The sequence below is a fragment of the Martes martes genome (genome assembly GCF_963455335.1).
Source record: "Martes martes genome assembly, chromosome: 4".
NCBI lineage: Eukaryota > Metazoa > Chordata > Mammalia > Carnivora > Mustelidae > Martes > Martes martes.
The window spans coordinates 71223307-71236593 of NC_137891.1; the positions used below are offsets into that span (position 1 = coordinate 71223307).

Sequence of the window (13287 nt, forward strand, 5' to 3'; positions counted from 1 at the left end):
ACCTGGGGCCACCTCTGGGGCCCCTGGTTCATCAGAACCCAGTCCTGAGGACAGCTACAGGGTTGCTGCCCCTTATTTAAAGGAGGAGGAAAGAAGGTAGGGGAGGAGGGTGGGAAAGAAAGTACAATAGAAAGCTAGAAAGCCTTCTGAACAGCCAAATCCATTTTTAATATATTAAATATATTGGGGGGGAAGACTCATCATGTAGTCAAGAATTGCCATTGAAAACCTCAGTTTTATAAACCTGAGTTTTATGGGCCGAATTAAGATCTGCCAGTGACATGGAAAAGAACTCTAGTTAGCTAACACGTTATCGCATCCCAGAAGCCAACATGAACACCAGCCGCTCTGGCTACGTGGCACCGCCTGGCACTGTAATGGAACATAAAGAATTGAGTAAATCAGACATTACAAAATGGATGCAAACAGTACACCCTTATCCTAGAGCATATCCCCCAAGTGCCAACTGCCAGTGTCCAATTCTCAGATGCCACTCTTATCTTTAGGCACTGCGATCCAACGATCCCAGAAGGCAGATGCCGGGCTAACTGTGGCAGTTAGAACCCCATCCCCTGGATTCGTAAGGATCTTCTCCGATCGGCCAGCATGGCCAACACAACAAATGAGATGGGCAGCTTGTCCACATTTTAAACAGGTGCCACAGGTAGGTAGAGAATTAGGCAGAGCAAATAGTAAAACCCACGAGGAGAAAATACTCCCACCCATCCTAACAGGAGAAGCCAAGGACCATGATGTTATACTGTTCATACAGACCTCAGGACTACATACACAATCAGCATTCTAATGGAAGTTCAAGTTCTCTCTCCAACATCAAAATTAAGAAGAATGGTGTCTTTTTTAATTCATACTATTTCCCCAGTTAAGTTTTGTTTTGTTTTTTTTTTGAGCAAGAGTGGCGGGTGGGCAGAGGAAGAGGGAGGAGCAGACTCCCCGTTGAGCAGGGAGACTGAATCCAGCAAAGGGCTCGATCCCAGGACTCCAAGACCATGACCTGAGCAAAAGGCAAATGCTTAACCAACTGAGACCTCCAGGACCGCCACCCCTGCCACCTGTCTCCCAGTTAACATTTTAAAGCTAGGCCACACAGACTTGTCTGAGAAGCTGGAGGGAGGGCTGGTGCTTCAGATGGCTGATGACGTGCTCACGGTGGCTTTGCACAGCATCTAGACTTGAAGGGGCCCTTACCCGAGTAGCCAGAAGACAACTAGCAGAAAGATGTTTCTATATCATGTGACAAATTTTGCATTTGTATAGATTTTCATACCTTTTGAAAGCAGTTTCATATATGGACTCTTTTTTTTTTTTTAGAAAGAGAGGGAAATAGGCTCCCCGCTGAGCTGAGAGCCCAATGCGGGGCTTGACCCCAGGACTCTGAGATCATGACCTGAGTGGAAGGCAGAGGCCCAACCCACTGAGCCTCCCAGGCGTCCCTTATATGGACATTTTTAATAATCATTAAAAAAAAAAAAAACATTCAGCCTAGGACTCCTCCTGCTCTTTATCTTCCAATTCTAACGTCACCACTACATTGTAGAATGGCAACATGTGTCCCGCCCTAAAATGCCACTTAAGAAAGTCTTTGAAGGAACACGTCTCTAGAAATATCCCCCTTTAACATTCCACTGCCACTACCAGCCTCCTCCCCAATTCAGCTTCAATCGGATGGGCACAATGAGAGTTGGAAGCAGGGTTGAAGCCACACTCTCCCACATCAACCAGAAAGCCAGCAGGCCACCACTCTCAAGCCCACCCCAGCTCCCTGGACAGGCAGAAACAAACGTCAGCCAGGCCTAGTGCGGTCCCTCCCTGCATCTAGCACAGGGAAGGAGTCAGCAGAACCTGCTTTTTAAGGGTCAGTGGTGCTGGGCATTCTCTTGCCCCAAGGACTAGCAACCAAACCACGTGTTGCTAAAGCTAGCATGGTCTGTACTAAAAAGTGCCTGATGACTACTCCCTCCCTGCTCACTCAGCCAACTGAGGACAAATCGGACAGAGGAAGGGTGATAAAGTGGCCTGTCACTGGGAAGAGAAAGACTTTGAGATGGTCATCCTGAAGGAAAAAAGGATTTGGGATTAAGAGCCAATGGTGGGGCGCCTGGGTGGCTCAGTCGGTTAGGCATCTGACTCTTGATCTTGGCTCAGGTCATGATCTCACGGTTGTGGGATTGAGCCCTAAGACTCAATCTCACCCCTGCCCTCAGTGGGGAGTCTGCTTGAGATCCTCTCTCTCTCAACCTCTCCCCCTGCTCACATGCTCTCTCTCAAATCAATCAATCAATCCTTAAAAAAAAAAGAGAGAGAGAGAGAGAGACCCAATAGCCTCCTTTCAAAGAGAAGAGAACTTCTGAGACTACCAGGAAAGGTGGCCACCTACCTGGTATCCCTGACCTGGAGCTTGGATTTAATGAACCAGAGACTGGCAGGAGAGAACAGGGGCAGAGAGGCACAACGCCCACAGGCACATTTCCCCCCTTGTTCCTCTCCAATACTGAAAGGGCTCGAAAGTCCATTTTGTGACCACACGTTAAAAAAATCTGTACCCTCTTCTGCAGGCACACTGTCCAAAATACCTAATTCAGTATTTCCAATTATCCAATGCCACGAGGAAAACTAAATCATAGGATATAAAAGAAAGAACAAGGAAACAGAAGAAAAGCTGTGGGTTTAATTTACTTTATTACCTACGTACCTGAGGGAGAGGTATCTGACTCTCCAGGCTTTCTGTACTGATTAAGCAAAACTAGTTTAATGGTTTGCTTTTGTGTCTAATCTCTGCTGAGAAATTTTATGTGTATAAGAGCACAGTATATAAACTATGTACTAGGTTACCAAAATATACCACCACGGGGCTTGTTGGCTGAATAAAAATATTCCTCAGGTAAAATGCTGCTACTTTCTTAGATCCTCAGAGGAAAGTTGCCACATTAATATTAATGATAATGATAGTGTGGTTTGCCAAAAATATACTCTACATGTTTTTAGTACCTTGTGTTTTTGAAAAGTAAGAGTGGTACATTTGCCGTCCACTTAAAAATAAAATATTGCGTCCCTCTTCCCTGAGAAACAGCATTTTAGTTTCCTGCTAACTCGGATGCTGGGGCTGGGAAATGGCAAGGAAGCTGCACCAGAAGCGAGTCTCCACGGCTCCCTTTAACTGGCGCTTCACCAGTCAAGTCACAACCTCGGGCCAAGTTCCCTTCTTTATGCCCATTCAAAGAGTCTTTATAGAACTAAATGGACCACTAAATCCTTCAAGAGTCATTCAGAGGAAGCGCTTCCTCCAAATTCTCTCTCGCTGCACAAGGCCCATGCTTACACAACAGAAAACACACTGAAGAGAAGAATGCAAAATTCTCCTGTTTCAGCTCCTTGAATTCTTCCATATGCAAAATGGCATCCCCTCCAGCCCACAAATGTCTTAGCTCTTATTTTCAATATTTACTGCCAATATTTGAAGGCTATAAGGACACCTGGGGAGAGCACCAGGAAAAAAATGGGTAGAAAAATATATATTTAACATAAAACGGAAAGAAGAAAGAAAGGTACATTTCTAATAGTAAAGTGGAATGTGGCCCATTTTTCTCATTATTAAGATTTTAAATGTCTTTTCCTAAAGTGTTGAATACCTTTTTCTGTTTCTCTATCGTTCTACGTCCCAGCTTCTGGGTGGATTCTGTGAGTTTTTCCGCACAGGCAAGGCAATATCATTGTATGTGGGTTGCCAAAAGGGCCAGTTTTCTGGGAATGGCCACAAATGCAAGCCCCAGCCACCTTACGGAATGCAGGAGAATGACGGCAGGTGGTGAGACAGACAACCCAAAAGCATACAGAGTCAGCCCCCTGAGGCCAGCCACCCTTTCTAAATGTGCTTTAGCATCGAGAGTGTGTGACTGAGGCAGAACAAGCTCTCTCCCTGCCACAGACATAACACAGAGCCAGGCAGACCAGTAGTGGTCACTTCTGTCACCGCCTGCTCAGAGAGCATATTTGTTTGCGGAACGTCACCAATGATCCGGCATCCAGGGCCGAACGGGAAAGATGCGAGCAGTTCTGCACTAAATTTTTCATTTCACTTCTGTTTATTCCCTTCTATTTCAGCCCTCTGTAGGAAAATTATTTTCTGTATAAACAAATTCATCAAGTTAACTTATTCAAGGATGGAAATAACTGGTATCACATAACATTTTGCAAAACAAAATTGCCACTGCTGTATTCCAGTGCTTAAAAGCAAACTGCTATGGCAATTCAACCCTAGTGCTAACATAACCCAAACCCCCTATTACCTTCATCACTGCATATTCAATTTACATAATTATTCTGCTATGCTATTCAGAATTTACATGTAGTTGTATAGCATTCTACTTATCTGTGCTTCAGGGACGCAATTTCCTTCCTAGATTCAGCAGAACACAAGACCACAACTTGACATACTCAATTCATCTGGCCAGTAGAAACTGTGGCTCAACAAAATGGTTTGGTTTGTTAATTTACTGAAAATCTCTATTCGATTACCATTTTCATGGACAGCCACCCCCATCTGACCATCAACGACAGAAAAGCCTCCCGGGAATGTCCTCATCACACACTGTCGTGACTCAGCAGGTGACCCAACAAGTAAATGGTCAAGTCACCAAGGCCAACGGAGGTCCTCCAAACACTCCTGGCACCCCTCAACAGGGCCCAGGTCTCTGGGCCCCGCTACATCAGCCCCCATTCTGCATGCACATCCCCACGCTCAGTGGAAATGTTCCATTCGATTATCTGCACACCACTTGGGGATTAACAACTGTCACCTCTAGGAGGCACTCACTGAGACTATGACCCTAAGGCAATGGCGTGGGGTGGGGGGGGGTACCCAACACTCTTTCTGGGAGAAAATAATCACATGTCCTCTCTCCTAACAAAAACATGTGACTCTAATGCAAAGCCATTACTCGGATTCAGCAATGCCAAAAATTTACTCTGCACAGACAATTCAAACTTAAGGATGAGCAGCTGAGAGCACGCACTGGAATTTTCTCTCGTGGGTAAACACAGGGCCTCTCTCTGCACCGAGGCAGTACGGGTGATCAGAACTGACTGGATCTGATGCCCCAAGTTCCTAACACTTGTTTACAGCTGTTGGGAAATTTTCAGTAAGTTTCACTGTTCAATACAGCATTTTGATATCTGCCTTAATATATCCCAAAAGAGGTTAAGGGTAAGCTAAAAGTATGTTTTTAAAGACAGGACTAGGTCAAGGTAGACTCAGAACTTCAAGGTAATATACTTGGAAATTTATGACAAGATCCAAGACACAGTGGGTTTCTTTTTTTTCTTTTTTTAATCGACGTTTATCATTAGGTGCTAGATTCAAAAAATTAAAGATACAAACTAAAGACAGATAGACCTTGAGGCTAAAACTAGTCTTGGTGACATATTTTCCGAGTTCTAGGAAGCTTCTTTAGAACATAGGCTCTTATGTTTCAAGTTTTAAAATAATAATACATTCTTTTAAAATTTTGCTACTACAATTTCTCCTTGGGAAATTTTCTACTGGGGAAAAATAACCATATGGTTCCTCCTACCAAAAGCACAATACTTAGCTTTTAGGCAATTATACTTCTAAAAAACCCTTGATAAGTCAGACTGAAAGTCTACCCATATCCTCCCTGCTCACATCCTAACACTTAACAGAGTACCTACAAAGAATAAGTACTTAAGGAAATATTTAAGTAAATGAAATATTTAAATAAATGAAAGCAAAATTTATAATGGGTTGTAAGTTTAGAAGAGTGTTCACACGGGGGAAAAAATGGTTTTTAATTAGGAAACCGCATACTGAGGCATCAAAGAAGGTTCCTAAGTTAAGTTACCTGTAAGACTGAGTTACTGAATAGAATTATTTTGGCACCATAAAAAGTACTGATGACAAAAATTTTTAAATGACTGTGATACAGACTTTCAAAACACTACAGAATAACTTATTTGGGGGTTGTATAGATATTCTGAGCAGAAGTTTGAAAATCCAACTTTGCTCTTTCCCTTTGCAGGGATCTCCAGAGTCAGAGAAATCATCTCTGCTCTGTATTTGCCCGTGCACCCACAGGAAAGCCTACAAGTCAAAGGTTTGCAGGCCAGCGAGCTCAAAAAGTTCTCATCAAGCACGTCTGTCACAGACCTGAGCATGCATGTGTACACACACGCGTGCGGGTGTGTGTGTGTGTGTACACATGCGCATGGGGTTGGAGGGGGAGTGTGTTTTCTAATGAAGTTTGCAAACAGGTTCAGATTAACCAAGTCTGACCATACTTCCATCTGGAAACTATATTTTCTAACATGAGCCATATTCCGAAAAATAGATTCAGATGTTTGGAATTGGTTCAGAACGGTTGTAAGAAATGTTCAGTACAAATGAAAAAAATTAGTCTTCAATGTCTTCTCCTCTCAGCTTTTCTTACTGAGTAAATATGCCTTCTGGGGGGTCAGAGTCGGTAGGGGAAGTACAGAGGGAAGTATGGAGTGGAGGAGGGTATTTCCTAGAAGCTAAAGTGCATGCTATTCTTGCATGCATATCTAATGGATAACTGCTATTTGATTTCTCCCACGTTGCCCACTAGCATTTCAACCCTGCCCCTGGAAGGCTTACTCCGCCAAGTGGAGAGAATTAATTCTCCTGTTTCAATTTCTGGGAAACAGGGCTGAAACGCTGAGTGAAATATAGTGACCTATCTTGCTCCTGTAATCCTTCTTTCCCTGTTTTGCATTGTCCTTGAAAATGAGGTTGCTGGTCTAGGCTTACAAATAAGTAAGCTGGTAATCTGGTTCTATTTGGTCAATGGCAAACTTTCACAAAAATACAGGCAAATGATTTTAAAATTACAAAGAATTTTTACCCAGTGAAGTCTAAAATGTACCATCCAAATAAACAGCTTGTGGTAATTGAGTCCTAAATCTCAGAATGTATAAAACTCTTTCACTTTTTAGGTTGGGTTATCAGAGAAAGGAACGGGGTAGCAAAAAGCAAAGTGCTGCCCCTCCCCCGTCCCCAGACCCCGCCCCCTTTCAAGGGCTGTCGCTGCCCAGCTCATTTCTACACTGTGTTTGTGGGTGGTTGTTTCTCCCCACAGCCTACCTTGACTTTTTGCTGGATTTGGGTTTTGGCGTGGCAGTTTTTGCTTTCTTTTCCTTTGGCTCTTTGGGAATCTTAGGGGCTTTCGGGGTCTTGGGTTCCTTGGGCTCTTTTTTCTCCTTGGGTTCTTTCGGTTCCTTCGGATCTTTTTTTACCTTCGGCCTTTTCTTTTTCTTTTTCTCTTCTTGGGACCCATCTAGTGAGTTCCTATTTAGTTCCTGGTTATCAACCCCACCAGGGAAGTCATCTTTACCAAAACTTTTACTGGGCTCCTCAGCAACAATGTGGTTGTTTTTCTTCTTCTTCTTCTTCTGCTGTGGCTGCTGCTCTACGGACGGCAGGTAATCATCACTCTTCACTAGCTGAGCATTCGGTCCACTAACCTGAGTCATATCCGGCACTGGTTTCTCTAGAAAGGGCTCCGACGGAGAATGCTAGGAGACACAAGTGGGAATTGAAATTAGTTTATCATTCTTCATACTTAAGAAAGGAACTGAAAGTTAGTAGCTGATGCTTCTGAAACTTTATACTCAAAGTAGCAAATATTTTACCAACTATACAGTTGTAAAATCTAGCCTTTTCTCTCACCCAAAAGACAAGAAAGCACTTACATAAACAGTTAAAAAAGAAAAAGGGTAACTCAGCAATACAGTAAAAATTCCGGTTCAGGAAGAAAAGTAACTCATTCACCTGAAGACACTGTCCATTTTCTTAGCAGCCCCTACGTGTGTGGGACTTGGCGAATGACAGAACACCGGCAGAAGCTAAACCCAAAGAACGAATTTAAATGGAATTCTTTTCCCCTTGTGGGAATGAGAACTCAAATTAAAGATACATAATTAAGCCGCTTTTAACAAGAACAAGTGTACTGAGCACCGCATGATTCAGGTACTGTGAAAGTTTGAAATCCAAGTATCACATACAAATCTTACACGGTACAGGCCATTTCTGATTTAAATGACATGAAAGTGACACATTAAAAGTACATAGCCAAACTTCGTGAGTCGTGATTCGTTAAACTTCTTGTACTAACATGAAATGCAGAGAGTATTTATCTTAAGTTACTAAAGCTTCACATTTTCACATTTCCCTGAGGAACAGAAAATCCAAATAGTCGAGCTGGTAAGCCTTGCAAATTTTTGACATTCACAAGGAGTGCATCTAGAGATGGGCTTAACACAGTAGAGACTATTAACAATTAGGATGGGATGTTAACTAGTCAGCCAAGAGCAGAGTCCACTCCAAACCAGGACGGGGGTAGAGTATCATCTGCACTGCAAATTATGACATCTAATGAACCTTTGTAGTTCAGCGAAATACTTTAAAATGTTATATCTTCAAATGTCACTCGGGGTTGGGTTTGTTTTTGACTTTTTCATCTGCTTCTCCAGACACAGAACAGTAAGTATAACAGAAACAGTAACAATAACGGCTGCTGGTGGTTACAGAACAGTCTTACTATGGGCCACGCACGTGCTAAGCACCGGACACCCCTGACACCGTTCAACCCCTACGCCAGCCCCAATCGGGAGCTGGATATGGGCTCTGACATTCAAGGATGCAGTCCCATACCCAAGGAGTTACACACCCACCCTCCTGACCATACCACTTCCAAAAGGCAGGGCGGTGGGGGGTGGGGGGTAAGAGAGCCCAGATCCAGGTCTGCAGAGGACTCGTGAGTAACCCAAAAGCTATGCTCCCCATCAGGAAGGTACTATAAATCAGATTCTGGTCCGACTAACTGAGCATCTATTCCAGGCCATGCACTGAGCTGGGCACTTTCAGGAATTAGCTCACCTGACTCTCACCAACAAAAATGTGGTGATCTGCCCTCATCTTTCAGAAAGGAAGGAAAGTCTGAGGAGGTTATGTGATCACCCAAGGTCACACAGCAGGAGACAGAGCTGTGATCTGAATCTAGGTTTTCTAAACCAGTGTTCAGGCTCTGTGCTTATGAAATCTTTTTTTTTTTTTTTTTCCTCTCCTGAAATCTTACATATGGGCATCCTTCTAGGAAATGCTCCATGGATTTCATTTGATTTCCCAAGTGTCCAGTGACCCCCATCCCAAAATTTTAAGACATCACTGCCTGAAAAGAAAGTGGGCATACTATCCCCACTAAACCTTACCATGGTCACTAAAGAAACCCACATTCAATTCTCCCATCTGCACTGGTGCAAGAGACTAAGCCCAGAATTACAAGGTAAGAGACACAAACTCTAGTCTGGGTCCTGCCGTTAGCTCTATTGTCAATGAAAAATCATTTCACTCATCCACGGTTCATTTTCTTCATCTGCAAAATGAAGGGGTTGGGTCAGATGATTTCCAAAGTCTCTTTCAAAATCCAATGGTATTAGAAAATCTTAAAATACATATTGCCTTTTCCTAGTCACAGCTAAAAGAGGATGAACCTGCAGAAGATTAAAGCTATACAGAAAGAGAAAGAAGCAAGAGCAGAAGTCTGAGGAAGAGCACACGTTGGGAGGGAGTCCCCGTGAGCAGGTTCCCACACAGGAATAGCACAGCAAGCCAAACACTAAAAGAAGTTACCCTCTGTCCTACCTTTTTCCCTCACACACACGCTCAACAAACAACAACCAAGGTGCTGTCCACGTTCCCATTACCTGAGAATTCACAGCGTCTGATTTAACTGTGTGGTTAAAATTCAGCTGAAGTCTAGTTAATTGTTACCTATTATTTCCAAGGTAAGTAAAAAGGAAAAAGCCTTTTTTTTCCTAAGAGACTTAGAGGTCAAACTTACTTGGGACAAACTATTTTTCAGGAAATGGAAGAAAAAGTACTTCCTGGAAAGGGATGGAAAGAGAAAAGTCCACTAGTAAACAAAGCTTCAAGCATAGAATGGTGAATTAATCCCACGTATGCATACCTTGCTTTAATCTGCATGGCATTAACCCCAGCAACAGAGTGCCAGCTTCTAATGAGAAATACCTGGTACACATTCATGAACTTGAAAAGCACAGAGCATCTAATACAAAAAGACTGAAAATTTATCTACACATTTTAGCATACAAACGATTTTAGATGCTCCTTCCAGTAATAAATGAAGCCATAAATTAGTATCCCTTAAAATTTTTAATCTTCCATAAGAAGGAAAAAACATAAAGAGTAAATACAAAAAAGTATTAATCCTGTTTGATATGCAGCAGAATTATGTTTTGGTACTATATGAAATAGGGTGAAAAAGGTGCTCAGAAATATTATAGTGTTTACCAGACCCACATCTCCTTAAATCTTTCAGAGAAAAGCTGTTTTTGTAAACATTTAACAAAGAACAGATGGCCTGCCTTAATCATGTGGGGGAAAAAACCTGGAGCTCACAGGAATACCCTGACAAAGTCTCCCAGGCCCAGCGGGCCCCCCTCCCCACGCATGGTACAGTCTTCTCTAATGCTATTTAATTTTACAGCGGACATTTCCCCATCAATTCCCACTGCCTGACAGGTAATCAATGCCATTAACATCTGATATTACCATACAGGACATTGCCAAAACCCCTCATTTATTAGAGCAATGTGGAGAATGTTAGATACCAAAGGTATTTTTAAATACACACCATAGGACTTTGCAGTTGACACATTTTCTATCACAATTTCATGTGCATGTTGGAATATTACGGGATTTGTAAGGATGGTGCCATGGACTTCTGGAACTAAAACAGCATGACTAATATTTAAACGGTAAACAAAAATGATTCAAGGTGTATATGCATGTCTTGTCAAAAAAATTACCATAACCTAAAGATAATCACTTTTATCCTTAACTCCACTGTTCAGAATGTATACACCAGGCAAACACAGAAGCAAGTCACCTTATGTAAAACCGCAGAATAGACAAGATGCAAAGTTAACCAAAGGAGGGCAGAGATGAAGGAGTGAAGGCAACCTTTCTCTCACCTTTAAGCAAACGAGACCCAAAGTATTCAGGAGCATTCGCAAGAAAAGGAGAAAGTGCCTAAGAGGAAACGTCCCTTCCCTGCACATTGAGCAAAAGGGAGGTATTTGTGCTCTCAGAGAACCTGAGGTTCTGGGGGAGAAGCCATGGGCCACCCAGGGCTAAAGGAACAACAGATACAAGCTTAAAACACACTAAACTATGACTTCAATGATTTGTAAAAATACAAAGTGTTCACTTAAGATTGCAAAGTACTATCTGCTTCCTTTTTAGTTTTTTGTTTGGTTTTTTGGTGGCTTTGGAAACACATCTTTTATTGATGCGCTTCACTTTTATTTTTCCGGTATCACTCCCCAGGTTCTTGATCCCTTGACACTCTTTTAAAAAGGAATTCCAGTATGAAAACTGAAGCTCAATCTTCAGCCAAAAGAGCATACAGGGTGCAATAGTGCATTTAGCAAAGGCTCCTTGAGTCCTGCTGAAACACCCTTTTCTTGTCAGTGACACTGAGAAAAAGAAGATGCACTCAGTATCTGGTTCCCAATTCATTTGTTCATTCAACAAATATTTAGGGATATAACAAGTAAACAAACCAGCCACGGTGCCAGAGGAGGGAAGCAGAGCACCTGACCTGGGCTGACACTAAGGGGGCCTCCTGAAAGCGGTCAGCCTGGTGCTGGCCAGAGGTCACTTCCTCCATGGGCCTGAACGACGACTCATGCCTGAGATCAGGTGACTGAAAGCATAAATAATGTATGACAAGCAAGCTTGTGAAGCCCTGTTTATGGAGGAGCAGACAGGAGTTTCAAGAGTCAAGTGATACACTTCTCAACTATGACTATTTGATATAAAACAAGTATGAGGCACCTGGGTGGCTCAGTCAGTTAAGTATCTGCCTTTGGTTCAGGTCAGGATCCCAGGTCCTGAGATCCAGCCCCACATCAGGCTCCCTGCTCAGTGGGGAGCCTGCTTCTGCTTCTCTCTCTGCTGTGCTCGCTCGCTCTCTCCCGCTCTCGGTCTCTCCCAAGTAAATCAGTAAAATTTTTTTAAAAAAATAAAACTATGGGGCACCTGGGTGGCTCAGTGGGTTAAAGCCTCTGCCTTCGGCTCGGGTCGTGATCCCAGGGTCCTGGGATCGAGCCCTGCATCGGGCTCTCTGCTCGGCAGGGAGACTGCTTCCCCCTCTCTCTATCTGCCTGCCTCTGCCTACTTGTGATCTCTGCCTGTCAAATAAATAAATAAAATCTTTAAAAAATAAATAAATAAAAATAAAAAATAAGTATAAAAATATTCTTCAGAGGACAATTAAAGGTTGGACTATTTTCTGCTTGGCTAAATTTGGTATTAGAGTCAGGGCCTTGAGGTCAAGCCTTTAAATGCCAGTTAGTTTTATTCAGCTCATTCTTAATTTCCAGGAACAATGATTTATTGAATGAGTACCTTTATGAACAAAAACACCCAACTGCATAATTATCAAGTTTGTTAGTCATATGAACTGGAAAGGCAAGATGTGTAAAACAACATTTTTTAAGTTTTGGATATTAAAAAGTGTTACATGAAAAGATGACTCAGGTCACATAAGTTTAGAGAATCCTGGGCTAACCAAATAAGTAGTTTTCTTTACTGCAAAAGTCCCAGCCCTTACTACGTGGAGTGGCAGATAATGTGCAGGGTGTTCCTAAAGGTACGTAAGCACTTCATCCTTTTTTTCTAACAATACCTTGAATAAAAATGTTCTTCAAGATACACTTCGGATTATACCAATACAGCTAAAGTGGGGCAAATTCATCTGCTTCTCTGGGGTGGGGAGAGTATGTGTGTGCATGTGTCTATGTATCTCAAAGAGTGGTTATCAAATATTTTACAATGTAGCGTTGTGACTATAAACAAAGCTAATTTTATATAAAATGTGCTCAAACGCTGCACTGAATTGGCAGTTTCTTTTATGCTCAATTTAAGTCACTGGTAGGAATAAAATAGGAATATTGGTATAATCATGTAAAGACGATTTGTATAATTTTTGTTGTATAGAGTCAAAATAATTACCGAGTTAAATATAATGAATGTTGAGTCATCTTTATGAGTGCTTCAGAACCATTAAATTTTAGAACTGAAAATTTTAATTACTTCTGAAATATCTCATTTAAAAATCATCTGAAGGCATTTCCAAAACTTCAGTTTTCTGCTTGTGTTTTTAATCCATCCTTAGAATAGATGTGGCATACAAACAAAATCTTAAATAG

The 13287-nt window shown here is 42.2% G+C and overlaps 1 protein-coding gene across 1 annotated transcript in view; it reads right to left on the minus strand.

Moving 5' to 3' along the window:
• CHD7 (chromodomain helicase DNA binding protein 7) overlaps positions 1 to 13287 on the minus strand; it is a 187232-nt gene that overhangs the window by 76886 nt on the left and 97059 nt on the right. The window contains exon 3 of the mRNA XM_080802955.1: positions 7136 to 7566. Within this exon, the coding sequence (XP_080659081.1) occupies positions 7136 to 7566 (431 nt within the window). The remainder of the gene's footprint in view (positions 1 to 7135; positions 7567 to 13287) is intronic.